General features: G+C 46.5%; 1 protein-coding gene across 1 annotated transcript in view; it reads left to right on the top strand.

The window, feature by feature from the left end:
* Window positions 1–16190, top strand: part of LOC144493944 (dynein axonemal heavy chain 8-like) — a 1661706-nt gene that overhangs the window by 823890 nt on the left and 821626 nt on the right. The window contains exon 35 of the mRNA XM_078213521.1: window positions 10923–11027. Coding sequence (XP_078069647.1) covers window positions 10923–11027 — 105 coding nt within the window. The remainder of the gene's footprint in view (window positions 1–10922; window positions 11028–16190) is intronic.

The raw sequence follows: 16190 nt of genomic DNA on the forward strand, positions 1-16190 counted from the left end.
ATTCCCCAATACCAGGTCCAGTACGGCCCCTTCCCCAGTTCGACTATCTACATATTGTTTCAAGAAGCCCTTCTTGATGCTCCTTACAAACTTTGCTTCTTCCACGCCCAAAGCACTAAGTGAATCCCAGTCAATATGGAATAAATTAAAATCACCCACCACAACAACCCTGTTACTTTTACACCTTGCCAAAATCTGCCTACATATCTGTTCTCCTATCTCCTGCTGGCTGTTGGGAGGCCTATAGTAAACCCCCAAATTTGTGACTACACTCTTCCTGAACTCTACCCATATTACCTCGTGGTATAAGCCCTCCGAGGTGTCCTCCTGCAGTACAGCTCAGATATTCCCCTTAACCAGTAGTGCAACTCTCCCGCTCTTTTTTCATCCCCCTTTATCCCACCTGAAACATCCTGGAACATTAATCGGCCAATTCTGTCCTTCCCTTAACCAAGTCTCTGTAATGGCAACAACATCACAGTTCCAAGTACTAATCCAAGCTCTAAGTTCATCTGCCTTACCTGTTACACTTCTCACATTGAAACAAATGCACTTCAGTCCTCCATTTTGAGTGAGTAAAAAAGTTGGTAGGGGTGGAGAATCCAACAGGAGTCCCCAAATGGTTTTCGTGGGTTTTCCCATTGAGATTGTCCCCACCCCCACCAATGATATAATGGGATTCTCATCATACAACAGGTTGGGAACCACATTACCGTACATTTAATTATCATCAGTGGTCTTTCCCACTTTATTATCCCTTCATGTAAGGAAATCCTTCCTCACCACCCCCCCTCCCCCCACAATCCCCCACGTCAATGTGACACCATGGCAGCGGGGTTTACCAACAACAGCGGGGTCTGGATCAATGGGAACCTGGTGAATGGCTCCTGCCAGGGGTGCATAGCTTAAGTATAGCCCCCAGGAGGGAGAGGGTCATGCCTGGGCAATACCATAGAACTGCCCATGGCAGTGCCCTGCCACAGGGGACAGATGTGGAGATGCCGGCGTTAGACTGGGGTAAGCACAGTAAGAAGTCTCACAACACCAGGTTAAAGTCCAACAGGTTTATTTGGTAGCAAATACCATAAGCTTTCGGAGCACAGCTCCTTCGTCAGATGGAGTGGATATCTGTTCTCAAACAGGGCACAGACACAGAAATCAAATTACAGAATACTGATTAGAATGCAAATCTCTACAGCCAGACAGGTCTTAAATGTACAGACAATGTGGGTGGAGGGAGCATTCAACACAGGTTAAAGAGATTTGTATTGTCTCCAGACAGAACAGCTTGTGAAATTCTGCAAGTCCAGGAGGCAAGCTGTGGGGGTTACTGATAATGTGACATAAATCCAACATCCCGGTTTAGGCCGTCCTCATGTGTGCGGAACTTGGCTATCAGTTTCTGCTCAGCGACTCTGCGCTGTCGTGTGTCGTGAAGGCCGCCTTGGAGAACGCTTACCTGAAGATCCAAGGCTGAATGCCCGTGACTGCTGAAGTGCTCCCCCACAGGAAGAGAACAGTCTTGCCTGGTGATTGTCGAGCGGTGTTCATTCATCCGTTGTCGTAGCATCTGCATGGTTTCCCCAATGTACCATGCCTCGGGACATCCTTTCTTGCAGCGTATCAGGTAGACAACGTTGGCCGAGTTGCAAGAGTAGGTACTGTGTCCCTGGTAGATGGTGTTCTCACGTGAGATGATGGCATCCGTGTCAATGATCCGGCACGTCTTGCAGAGGTTGCTGTGGCAGGGTTGTGTGGTGTCGTGATCACTGTTCTCCTGAAGGCTGGGTAGTTTGCTGCGGACAATGGTCTGTTTGAGGTTGCGTGGTAGTTTGAAGGCAAGAAGTGGGGGTGTGGGGATGGCCTTGGCGAGATGTTCGTCTTCATCAATGACATGTTGAAGGCTCCGGAGGAGATGCCGTAGCTTCTCCGCTCCGGGGAAGTACTGGACGACGAAGGGTACTCTGTCCACCGTGTCCCGTGGTTGTCTTCTGAGGAGGTCGGTGCGGCTTTTCTCTGTGGTGCGTCGGAACTGTTGATCGATGAGTCGAGCGCCATATCCTGTTCTTATGAGGGCATCTTTCAGCGTCTGGAGGTGTCTGTTGCGATCCTCCTCGTCCGAGCAGATCCTGTGTATTTGGAGGGCTTGTCCGTAGGGGATGGCTTCTTTTACATGTTTAGGGTGGAAGCTGGAGAAGTGGAGCATCATGAGGTTATCCGTGGGCTTGCGGTACAGTGAGGTGCTGAGGTGACCGTCCTTAATGGAGATGCGTGTGTCCAAGAATGCAACCGATTCCGGAGAGTAGTCCATGGTGAGTCTGATGGTGGGATGGAACTTGTTGATGTCATCATATAGTTGTTTCAGTGATTGCTCACCATGACTCCAAAAGAAGAAAATATCATCGATGTATCTAGTGTATACCATCGGTTGAAGGTCCTGTGCGGTGAAGAAGTCTTGTTCGAACCTGTGCAAGAAGATGTTGGCATATTGAGGTGCGAATTTTGTCCCCATGGCTGTTCCGTGTGTCTGGATGAAGAACTGGTTGTTGAAGGTGAAGATATTGTGATCCAGGATGAAGCGGATGAGTTGTAAAATTGCATCTGGAAACTGGCAGTTGACGGCATTGAGTACTGAGGCCGTTGCAGCAATGCCATCATCGTGGGGGATGCTGGTGTAGAGTGCCGAGACATCCATTGTGACGAGGAGTGCTCCTGGTTCAACTGCTCCATGTGTGTTGAGTTTCTGTAGGAAGTCCGTAGTGTCGCGACAAAAGCTGGGGGTTCTTTGTACAATGGGTTTCAAGATGCCCTCGACATAGCCGGAGAGGGTCTCGCACAGGGTTCTGTTTCCTGAAACGATGGGACGGCCGGGTGTGTTTGCCTTGTGTATTTTTGGGAGGCAGTAGAGATCTCCAACGCGTGGAGTACGTGGGATGAGAGCACGGAGGGTGCTCTGAAGGTCCGATCAAAGGTTTTGATCAGAGTGTTGAGTTGACGGGTGTGTTCTTTGGTCGGATCTGTGGGTAACTGTCTGTAGTGTTCCTCGTTGTTCAGTTGTCGGCACACTTCTTTGCAGTAATCCGTTCTGTTCAGTATGACGATGTCCCCTCCTTTGTCTGCTGGTTTGATGACAATGTTGCGGTTGGTCTTGAGAGCGTGGATGGCATTGCGTTGTGCTTGGGTGATGTTCGGTGCTGTCTTGTGAGTGCGGCTGATGAATTTGGTGTTGACGCACCTCCTGATGGCTTGGGCATACATGTCAAGTCGAGGGCAGCGGCCTTCCGGAGGAGTCCAATTCGACTCTTTCCTCTTCGCAGTGCAACCGAAGCCATGGGGACCAAATTCGCACCTCAATATGCCAACATCTTCATGCACAGGTTCGAACAAGACTTCTTCACCGCACAGGACCTTCAACCGATGCTATACACTCGATACATCGATGACATTTTCTTCCTTTGGAGTCATGGTGAGCAATCACTGAAACAACTATATGATGACATCAACAAGTTCCATCCCACCATCAGACTCACCATGGACTACTCTCCGGAATCGGTTGCATTCTTGGACACACGCATCTCCATTAAGGACGGTCACCTCAGCACCTCACTGTACCGCAAGCCCACGGATAACCTCATGATGCTCCACTTCTCCAGCTTCCACCCTAAACACGTAAAAGAAGCCATCCCCGACGGACAAGCCCTCCGAATACACAGGATCTGCTCGGACGAGGAGGATCGCAACAGAAACCTCCAGACGCTGAAAGATGCCCTCATAAGAACAGAATATGGCGCTCGACTCATCGATCAACAGTTCCGACGCGCCACAGAGAAAAACCGCACTGACCTCCTCAGAAGACAAACACGGGACACGGTGGACAGAGTACCCTTCGTCGTCCAGTACTTCCCCGGAGCGGAGAAGCTACGGCATCTCCTCCGGAGCCTTCAACATGTCATTGATGAAGACGAACATCTCGCCAAGGACATCCCCACACCCCCACTTCTTGCCTTCAAACAACCACGCAACCTCAAACAGACCATTGTCCGCAGCAAACTACCCAGCCTTCAGGAGAACAGTGACCACGACACCACACAACCCTGCCACAGCAACCTCTGCAAGACGTGCCGGATCATCGACACGGATGCCATCATCTCACGTGAGAACACCATCCACCAGGTACACGGTACCTACTCTTGCAACTCGGCCAACGTTGTCTACCTGATACGCTGCAAGAAAGGATGTCCCGAGGCATGGTACATTGGGGAAACCATGCAGATGCTACGACAACGGATGAATGAACACCGCTCGACAATCACCAGGCAAGACTGTTCTCTTCCTGTGGGGGAGCACTTCAGCAGTCACGGGCATTCAGCCTTGGATCTTCAGGTAAGCGTTCTCCAAGGCGGCCTTCACGACACACGACAGCGCAGAGTCGCTGAGCAGAAACTGATAGCCAAGTTCTGCACACATGAGGACGGCCTAAGCCGGGATGTTGGATTTATGTCACATTATCAGTAACCCCCACAGCTTGCCTCCTGGACTTGCAGAATTTCACAAGCTGTTCTGTCTGGAGACAATACACATCTCTTTAACCTGTGTTGATTGCTCCCTCCACCCACATTGTCTGTACATTTAAGACCTGTCTGGCTGTAGAGATTTGCATTCTAATCAGTATTCTGTAATTTGATTTCTGTGTCTGTGCCCTATTTGAGAACAGATATCCACTCCATCTGACGAAGGAGCTGTGCTCCGAAAGCTTATGGTATTTGCTACCAAATAAACCTGTTGGACTTTAACCTGGTGTTGTGAGACTTCTTACAGGGGACAGAACCAGGGCAGTGCCAAGAGTAGTGCCAGGCAGGTTTAGGGTCAGGGTGGTTTTCCAGGGGAAGGCAATGTCTGTGAGGAGAGGGTGGGGTTCCCAGGATGGAGGGGTGGGGAATTCCCTGGGGTGAGAACGGTCCCATGTTCATGTGGGGGTTGGTTCTGATTCTGTGTGGTGCATCCTTTTTTGTATTTTAATTATTTCAGACCAATCTGTCAGGGTGGGTGTGGGCTCTGTCAGCATGATGTTGTGAGTCCCACCCCTTCCATTTTTACTTCAAGTATTATGACGCAGAGGTATTTCTCCTTTCAGACGTAATGCCGAATCCCCCAAAGAGGAATACCTCGCCTCGCAATCTGTATAAAGTGTGTGGGAAGCTGTGAACTGTCCTTCAGTAACATTTAGTGGTTAACTTACAGAAATACCTGACACTCACTTTAAAATGAACACTTCACAATTTATTTATTGAACTAACAGGGAACTTTAACTAAACAAGTAATATACCGAATAAAATAAGATTCTAATGGAACGCTGTTCAAATAAATATAATACTCATTCATTAACCAAAAATATAATAATAGAATTCCGTCACTTCAAAAAAATACAATCAGGTTTTGTGGCTTTCGGAAACTTTGTGTTCTGTGAATTCCCTCTGTTTGGACGTTCTTTTTGATTTGATACCTTTCGCTGGTTAGGTGATGCATTCTCTTCAGAGATATATACAGCTGGCAGAGTGGAAAGCCACTCTCTCCCTCTTGGCTTGAGAGGTGGCAATTTTCCTCTTGGATTCTCTTTTATACCTGTGATGACTTCTCAATCTCCCTATAACAGGGTTGGTCTGATTTTTTTCAACATAATCAAATTCAAATCTTATAGGTTCTTGGTAGCTGAGCGATTGCTTTAAATTGATTGGGCAAAATTCAAACATTCAAATACCTGAAGCCTGTTACCAAGGCAATCCTGTTGTCTGGCCTTGGATTTGGACACAAATGTTTCAGTCTGGCACTCTATATGTACTTTGCATTTTAAACCTCCAAGCACTGTAACCAAAACCAGCTTTTAAAGGGATCACACAATGTTTTGTCCCTCCAGCATTTTCTTTACATTCTTTACATCTTTACGAACTCAACTTCACAACAAAAGTGCTTTGAAATATGGCAAGGAAAACTGACAAATGCAGCTTCTGGCTGCCTACCCCCAAAGAATTTCTGAATAAGCATGAAAACGGAAGAGTTTCAGATTAATTTTTTTTGGCGAGGCTACAAATAAAGCCGAACGTGACTTAGTGAAAAAAATTATGCACAATCTAATTCCTGCCAGTCGGGGAGGGAGTGAGGATTGCGAGAAAGCTGGCTGCTCACAGTACTTTGCGCAATCACACCGACGCAGATCTCTCTGTTTTGAGAGACCTGTAAGTCACCCCACCATCCTGGGCATCGCCTGCCATCCCCAGCTGATCTTCCCCATCCCCTCAGCCAGGCCGATTGCACCTCTCCCCTCCAGGGTCGATCCCCCCCCCCCCCCCCCCCCCCCCTCCGCCCACCCCCCAACCCTGGCTTGGTCGATTTCCCATCTCGCCGGCCTGTGACAATTGCCTCCCCAGCCCAGCCAATTGTACTCCCCCTCCCGACCTGATCGATCACCACCCCCCTCCTGGCCCGTCAATTGCCACCGCAGCCGATTGCCAGCTGCAGAGTGCACAGCACCACACACCGCCCTCACCCAATCCCCATTGCAGAGTGTAGAGCTCCCCCTGCCCATACTTAAACCCTGCCCCCTCCTTTCAGGCCCCATTCCTTCAGTCACTGCTCTCTTGGCACTGCTTGGTGCCTGGTGATCAGTGCCAGTTTACCCTGTGGTCTATGCCAGGTAGGCAATGCCAGGGTGCCAGCCTGGCACTGCCCAAAATGGACTACACCCACGCCCTCAACCTACCGCTGGTCCTACCAGCGAGGCCATTACGTCGAGTCCCCTTTAATGGGACCATCTGTGATCCATGCCGAGAGGACCTAGAACATAAGAACATAAGAAATAGGAGCAGGAGTAGGCCATCTAGCCCCTCGAGCCTGCCCCGCCATTCAATAAGATCATGGCTGATCTGACGTGGATCAGTACCACTTACCCGCCTGATCCCCATAACCCTTAATTCCCTTACCGATCAGGAATCCATCCATCCGCGCTTTAAACATATTCAGCGAGGTAGCCTCCACCACCTCAGTGGGCAGAGAATTCCAGAGATTCACCACCCTCTGGGAGAAGAAGTTCCTCCTCAACTCTGTCTTAAACCGACCCCCCTTTATTTTGAGGCTGTGTCCTCTAGTTTTAACTTCCTTACTAAGTGGAAAGAATCTCTCCGCCTCCACCCTATCGAGCCCCCGCATTATCTTATAAGTCTCCATAAGATCCCCCCTCATCCTTCTAAACTCCAACGAGTGCAAACCCAATCTCCTCAGCCTCTCCTCATAATCCAAACCCCTCATCTCCGGTATCAACCTGGTGAACCTTCTCTGCACTCCCTCCAATGCCAATATATCCTTCCTCATATAAGGGGACCAATACTGCACACAGTATTCCAGCTGCGGCCTCACCAATGCCCTGTACAGGTGCATCAAGACATCCCTGCTTTTATATTCTATCCCCCTCGCAATATAGGCCAACATCCCATTTGCCTTCTTGATCACCTGTTGTACCTGCAGACTGGGCTTTTGCGTCTCATGCACAAGGACCCCCAGGTCCCTTTGCACGGTAGCATGTTTTAATTTGTTTCCATTGAGATAGTAATCCCATTTGTTATTATTTCCTCCAAAGTGTATAACCTCGCATTTCTCAACGTTATACTCCATTTGCCATATCCTCGCCCACTCACTCAGCCTGTCCAAATCTCTCTGCAGATCTTCTCCGTCCTCCACACGATTCACTTTTCCACTTATCTTTGTGTCGTCTGCAAACTTCGTTACCCTACACTCCGTCCCCTCCTCCAGATCATCTATATAAATGGTAAACAGTTGCGGCCCGAGTACCGATCCCTGCGGCACGCCACTAGTTACCTTCCTCCAACCGGAAAAACACCCATTTATTCCGACTCTTTGCTTCCTGTCGGATAGCCAGTCCCCAATCCACTTTAACACACTACCCCCAACTCCGTGTGCCCTAATCTTCTTCAGCAGCCTTTTATGGGGCACCTTATCAAACGCCTTTTGGAAATCCAAAAACACCGCATCCACCGGTTCTCCTCCATCAACCGCCCTAGTCACATCTTCATAAAAATCCAACATGTTCGTCAAGCACGACTTTCCCCTCATGAATCCATGCTGCGTCTGATTGATCGAACCATTTCTATCCAGATGCCCTGCTATCTCCTCTTTAATAATGGATTCCAGCATTTTCCCTACTACAGACGTTAAGCTGACCGGCCTATAGTTACCCGCCTTTTGTCTCCTTCCTTTTTAAACAGCGGCGTAACATTAGCCGTTTTCCAATCAACCGGCACTACCCCAGAATGCAATGAGTTTTGATAAATAATCACTAACGCATCCACTATTACCTCTGACATTTCTTTCAATACCCTGGGATGCATTCCATCCGGACCCGGGGACTTGTCCACCTTCACCAGTGAAGCTGCTAAGGCAAGTGAGTCCAGACAATTTTCCGGGTTCACAAATGATATTTAAATCAATATTTAAATAGATTTGAGTATTATGACCTCACCAGAAATCCAGGCCCGGTAACATCGAGGGGCGAGAAACTGGGCACAAATCCGTTTTTTTGCCTCTTGCGTGGTCTTGCCAGCTTGCCCCGCCCATCAACCAGCAGAAGAAGCCAGTAAGATTGCCCCCAAAGATTTTTCTGGCTGAACACTGGGTTGCCTGCCTCCAATTCAAAACTTTTACACCTTCTCATCATAAAGAAGCTCGTGTTCAGATTTTTCCTCCCATGTGCACTACAAATTAATCAAGCATCTTTCCTTCAATATCTTTTTCAATTTCATCTCAAATACCATTGTCCTCAAAAACCTCTTTGAATTCAACATCTCCAAATACAAAAAGTCCAAGTTTTTTCTATTTTGTTTTTCCTCTCCGGTCATGAAAGATCTCATGGTTATGACATCATTGTAAGATGTAAGAGTTCCTTATCACCTCTGAATTCTCCTTTGAAATTCAACAGCTAGAAAACCAAGTTTGACACTTATCTCACAATGCAAATTTTACATCCAGCCTACTTACTTGGAATTCTAACCAATTCTCACACCTTTAACCTTTTTATCTCTGAATGAAAGAAAGGTGTGTACATCCAGGGTTAATGAAACAGGGCAAGGTTACTCAAGACAGATTGTCTATGTAGAACAACAACAAAACCCCCGGAAATATATAGGGGGTGATTCACCACTCGTGCTGAATGGTGGCTTCATCTCTGGCCCATTAAATTGGGCACCACGGGCAAAACAGGAATTGTGCTGGGTGCCAAGCCCATTACAATTCTCCCAGTTAGCCATGCTGGCCCCAGTGAGGCGGGAAGCTCATGAATACACTTCAAGTCAAATTAGAATCTTATTACCAGGTTTGAGGCTGGATGCTCCAGCCTCCCGATATGCTGCCACCCTCCCAGTGGGAACTCCAGTGGACATTAAATAGTACAGGCTCTGACAAGCTTGGACCTGGTGCCCTGGACTCCAAGGGGATGCAAGGAGGTAAGTTCAGTGCCAATGTGCCCCTGTTACTGCCATGCTGCAGAGGGAGGGTCCTCCAAGGAACGTGGGTTTTGGATAGGCTCAGGCTGAGTGGAAGAGGATGACTTTGGATTCTTCTCCGGGATGGTGGTCTTGTGGTTGGAGTGCACCTTCTATCCATGGGAAAAGTGGACATCAATCTTGGCATGGTGACCTCAGGCAGCTGTCTGCACTCTGAAAGTTCCGATGTGGTCACTTAATCTTCAATGTCCTCTGGATATCTGGAAGTCATCAAAATCACAGCAGCACTCCATTCTACAGAAAAGATTTCCCTCATTCTTAGAACTCCTAGTGTGAGCAAAACCCTTTGAAGTCCTCTGACTGACAGGAAGGCCGGAAGTTTACTGCCCTGCCTGCCATGGGAATCATAATGGACGAAGGGCAGGCCATGGGAAGGTCCATTGACCTCGGGCAGGATTTTATGGTTTCAGAATGAGCGAGGCCATAAAATCTGGCAGGGGATTCCCTCATTCTCTATCATAAGCCTCAGGTGTGTGTAAACACCTGTGAAATCCTCCGACTGACAGGAGATATCGGTTTCACGAGTGGGCTTCCCTTTTGTAGTCTGCATAATCCGCAAGTGCAGCCTGGTCATTTACAACTTCTCTGATTGACAACTCCAGAGCAGATCAAAAAGTTCATTGTTGATACAATCCAGTAAGCCTCAAGTACTTCCTCTTTTCTAACTGCAATATTTAGAAACAGGTTTGTTCTGATTGACAGGTCCAGGCTATTAAACAGCAAGCAGGAACTTCCATTTCCTCTTTTCTAACTGCAGTGTTTATCAACAGGCTCGTTCTTAACTGCAATGTTCATAAACAGACTTGTTCTTTGACCTTAAAACCTTGACTGTTTTTTTCACCATGGTGAGTCTTCGTCATCCACTCATCCTGGAATAGCATTCCTGCACTGGAAATAGCTTTCAGCCAAAGAAGATGCTGGTACCTTTCATCCAGCTCTCTGTCAGTGACACCCTGGCCATGATGGGGACCAACACTGCAGTCTGTGAGATCGGTACATGCATTAAAAAGCCCAATCTCTGTGAAGTCAGGCTTCCCAGCGTGTTTTATGCTCTGCATATTTACACACTGAAGATGGTTGAATTCCACCTGACAGGCGCTGCCAACGCCAGCGAGAAATATGCGATTTTGCCACTGGTGGCAGAACTAAGTTTTTATTCAGGAGAATTGTAGCCATAAAAAATAGATCCACATCACACCTCATAATCCAGTTATCTAATGTAGCTGATGGACCACCCATCAATTACGTATTGCATAAATTATACTGTTAGTGCAAATGTATTGATAGATGTGATCAGATGTACAAGTCTTACCATGTTGGATTTTATCTGTTGTTTTTATGATTTCTGTGTAGGAAGCATATAGCATACTGAATAAATATGAAGTGGAGATTTCAAAGGAAGAAACAGAAGAAGTTGATACACTTCGGTACTTTTTCAACAAATTACAAGTTAAAGCTGTGAGTATTCTTCAAATAATCCTCACGTCAGAGTCAATGCTAAATCTATAGGAATATTTAGCATTGAATAATATTCTAAAAGAGCATTAGTCTGCTGGTGTATTTAAGAAGATATTGCAGAATACTCAGAATAAGTGTAGTTCTTTAAGGAAAATTTCTTAAGCACGGTTAACTAAAGAAATTAAGGAAAGCATTGAAGGTAAGGAAAAAACATATGACTGTGTAAACCTAAGTGGCAGGTCAGATGATTGGTCAGAAGTGTAAAAGTAATAAGAAGAAGGTAGTGATCGTGGAAGATTTAAACATCCCCAATATTAACTGGGGTGGTCATAATGTGAAAGGTTTAGATGGAGCAGAATTCTTAAACTGCATCCAGGAGAACTTTTTAAAGTTTAAAGTTAAAGATTATTTATTAGTGTCACAAGTACGCCTGCATTAACATTGCAATGAAGTTACTGTGAAAATCTCCGAGTCGCCACACTTTGGCGCCTGTTCGGGGACACTGAGGGAGAATTTAGCATCCAGGAGAACTTTTTAAAGTTTAAAGTTAAAGATTATTTATTAGTGTCACAAGTACGCCTGCATTAACATTGCAATGAAGTTACTGTGAAAATCTCCGAGTCGCCACACTTTGGCGCCTGTTCGGGGACACTGAGGGAGAATTTAGCATGATCAATGCGCTTAACCAGCATGTCTTTCGGACTTTGGGAGGAAACCTGAACACCCGGAGGAAGCCCACGCAGACACGGGGAGAACATGCAGACTACTCCACACTGACAGTGACCCAAGCTGGAATCGAACCCAGTCCCTGGCGCTGTAATGCTAACCACAGTGATTAGCACTGCTGCCTCACAGGGGGTAGAATGAGAGGCCATAGATGTAAAATAAAATGTAAGTGTTACAGGCAGGAGAGTATTTCATATAAACAGCCCTGATTTTTGCTGTAACAATTCTATGATCTGCAATTCCGAGAATCATAGAATTGTACAGGGCAGAAGGAGGCAATTCAGCCCATCGAGTTTGTACTGGCCACAATCCCACACAGGCCCTATTCCCATAACCCTCATTTACCCTGCTAATTCCCCTGATACTTGGGTCAATTTAGCATGGCCAATCAACCTAACCTGCACATATTTGGACTGTGGGAGGAAACTCACGCAGACACGGGGAGAAAGTGCAGATCCACACAAACAGTGACCCAAGCCGGGAATTGAATCCGGGTCCCCAGTGCTGTGAGGCAGCAGTGCTAACCACTGTGACACCATGCAGCCCTTTAAGCTAGTATGTAGAAAATACTACAAGATATAGGGCAGTTCTGGACTTAATTTTAAGTATCAAAGCTGGGCAAGTGGTTGAAGTATAAATGGGGGACAATTTTTCAGACAGTGATCATAACTCAGTTAGCTTCAAGATTGCTATGGAAAGGACTAGGATGGACCTGAAATCAAAGTTCTAAACTGGGGGAAGGCCAATTTGATAAGATCAGAAATGATATGGCTAGAATGAACTGGGAGCAGACATTTTTAGGTAAATCTGTGGCAGAACAGTGAGATGCATTCAAGAAAAAACTAGGGAGGAACTAAGCAGGGCCAACATGTGCCAGTAAAGTGAAAAGGTGGGACTAACAAATCCAGTGAAACCTAAATATCGTGGGATATACAGCATTGAATAAAGAGAACTCAAGGCAGCAGAAGTCCTAGAGGAATATAGAATGGGCAAGAGGGAATTTAATAGAACACAGAACATAGAACATAGAACAGTACAGCACAGAACAGGCCCTTCGGCCCACGATGTTGTGCCGACCTTCATCTGAAACCAAGATCAAGCTATCCCACTCCCTATCATCCTGGTGTGCTCCATGTGCCTATCCAATAACCGCTTAAATGTTCCTAAAGTGTCTGACTCCACTATCACTGCAGGCAGTCCATTCCACACCCCAACCACTCACTGCGTAAAGAACCTACCTCTGATATCCTTCCTATATCTCCCACCATGAACCCTATAGTTATGCCCCCTTGTAATAGCTCCATCCACCCGAGGAAATAGTCTTTGAACGTTCACTCTATCTATCCCCTTCATCATTTTATAAACCTCTATTAAGTCTCCCCTCAGCCTCCTCCGCTCCAGAGAGAACAGCCCTAGCTCCCTCAACCTTTCCTCATAAGACCTACCCTCCAAACCAGGCAGCATCCTGGTAAATCTCCTCTGCACTCTTTCCAGCGCTTCCACATCCTTCTTATAGTGAGGTGACCAGAACTGCACACAATATTCCAAATGTGGTCTCACCAAGGTCCTGTACAGTTGCAGCATAACCCCACGGCTCTTAAACTCATGTTAATAAAAGCTAACACACGATAGGCCTTCTTCACAGCTCTATCCACTTGAGTGGCAACCTTTAGAGATCTGTGGATATGGACCCCAAGATCTCTCTGTTCCTCTACAGTCTTCAGAACCCTACCTTTGACCCTGTCATCCACATTTAAATTAGTCCTACCAAAATGAATCACCTCACATTTATCAGGGTTAAACTCCATTTGCCATTTTTCAGCCCAGCTTTGCATCCTATCTATGTCTCTTTGCAGCCTACAACAGCCCTCCACCTCATCCACTACTCCACCAATCTTGGTGTCATCAGCAAATTTACTGATCCACCCTTCAGCCCCCTCCTCTAAGTCATTAGTAAAAATCACAAAGAGCAGAGGACCAAGCACTGATCCCTGTGGCACTCCGCTAGCAACCTGCCTCCAGTCCGAAAATTTTCCATCCACCATCACCCTCTGTCTTCGATCAGACAGCCAGTTACCTATCCAATCGGCCAATTTTCCCTCTATCCCACACCTCCTTACTTTCATCATAAGCCGACCATGGGGGACCGTATCAAACGCCTTACTAAAATCCATGTATATGACATCAACTGCCCTACTTTCATCAACACACTTAGTTACCTCCTCAAAAAATTCAATCAAATTTGTGAGGCACGACTTGCCCTTCACGAATCCGTGCTGACTATCCCGGATTAATCCGCATCTTCCTAAATGGTCGTAAATCCCATCCCTAAGGACCTTTTCCATCAATTTACCAACCACCGAAGTAAGACTAACCGGTCTATAATTACCAGGGTCATTTCTATTCCCTTTCTTAAACAGAGGAACAACATTCGCCACTCTCCAGTCCTCTGGCACCATCCCCGTGGACAGTGAGGACCCAAAGATCAAAGCCAAAGGCTCTGCAATCTCATCCCTTGCCTCCCAAAGAATCCTAGGATATATTTCATCAGGCCCAGGCCCAGGGGCCTGATGAAATATTTAAGAAGATTTAATGAAAATTTAAGAAGGAAATTAGAGCAAAAAGATGACATGAAAGAATACTGTCAAGTAAAATTAAGGAAAATTCTAAAATTTTTTCCAAGTTTATTAAGGGTAAAAAGATAGCTAGGGAAAATATAGGGCCCATTATGGATCACTGGAAATTTGTGCATGGAGCCGGAGGGTTTTTGATTTTCAAATCAAAAGAAGAGCATGGTTAGGGATCTAAATCAATACTTTGGTGCTCAATAGTGAGGGGGACGACATGGGTATGGAAATCAGGGAGAAGGACTGTGATGCAATTAAAGAAATTAACAATGCCAGAGGGGAGGTTCTGAGTGGTCTGGCACACTTAAAACTAGATAAATCTTCACGGCCGAATGAAATGTACCCAGGCTGTTGCGTGAGGCAAGGAAGGAGATAAAAAGAGGTGCTGGAGGACTGGGGACAACCAATATGGTACCATTGTTCAAGAAGAGAAGAAGGGATAAACAAGGAAACTACAGGCCAGTTAGTCTAACCTAGTGATCGCGTAACTATTGGAAGCAATTCTGAGACACAGAATTAATTTGCATTTGTAGAGGCAAGGCCTATGCAAGAACAGTCAGAATGGCTTTGTTAATGGGAGGTTCTGTCTGACCAACTTGATTGAATTTTTTGAGAGATTAGCAAGTATGTAAATGAGGGCAATACATTTTGACATAGTCTACTCAGACTTACAGCAAGGCTTTTGACAAGGTGCCACATGGAGATTGATAGTGAAGGTAAGAGCCCATGGGATCCAAGAAAATTTGGCAAATTGGATCCAGAATTGGCTGAGTGGCGGGAAGCAGAGCGTGATCATCAAGAGGTATTTTTCTGACTGGAAAACTGTGTCTAGTGGGGTCCCACAGGGATCAGTGTTGGCGCCCTTGCTATTTCTGTTTTATATAAATGATTTAGATTTGAATGTAGGAGGGTTGTTGATCAATACTTTTGTTCATGATATGAAAATTTGTGGGTGGTAAATAGTGAGGAGGATAGCCTTAGATTAAAGGAGGATATAGACAGGCTGGTCAGATGGACTAATCAGTGGCCAATAGAATTCACAGAATCATAGAATCCCTTCAGTGCAGAAGTTCGGCCCATTCAATCTGCACTGACACTCTGAAAGCATTCCATCCTATCCCCGTAACCCTATATATTTACCCCACGAATCCCCGTAACTACACATCTAGGGGCACTAAGGGCAATTTAGCATGGCCGATCCACCTAACCTGCACATCTTTGTACTGTGGGAGGAAACCGGAGCACCCAGAGGAAACCCACGCAGACATGGGGAGAACGTGCTTCATTGGCTGGGGCATCGAGTTCAAAAATTGGCAAGTCATGTTGCAGTTTTATAGAACGTTAGTTAGGCCGCACTTAGAATATAGTGTTCAATTCTGGTTGCCACACTACCAGAAGGATGTGGAGGCTTTGGAGTGGGTACAGAAAAGATTTACCAGGATGTTGCCTGGTAATGAGGGCATTAGCTATGAGGAGAGGTTAGAGAAACTTGGTTTGTTCTCACTGGAACGACGGAGATTGAGGGGAGACCTGATAGAAGTCTACAAGATTATGAGAGGCATGGACAGAGTGGACAGTCAGAAGCTTTTTCCCAGGGTGGAAGAGTCAATTACTAGGGGCATAGGTTTAAGGTGCGAGGGGCAAGGTTTAAAGGAGATGGACGAGGCAAGTTTTTTTACACAGAGGGTAGTGGGCGCCTGGAACTCGCTGCTGGGGGAGGAAATGGAAGCAGATACGATGGTGACTTTTAAGGGGCGTCTTGACAAATACATGAACAGGATGGGAATAGAGGGAGATGGTCCCCGGATGG

This window comes from Mustelus asterias, chromosome 5 (assembly GCF_964213995.1).
Source record: "Mustelus asterias chromosome 5, sMusAst1.hap1.1, whole genome shotgun sequence".
In the NCBI taxonomy this organism is placed as follows: Eukaryota; Metazoa; Chordata; class Chondrichthyes; order Carcharhiniformes; family Triakidae; genus Mustelus; species Mustelus asterias.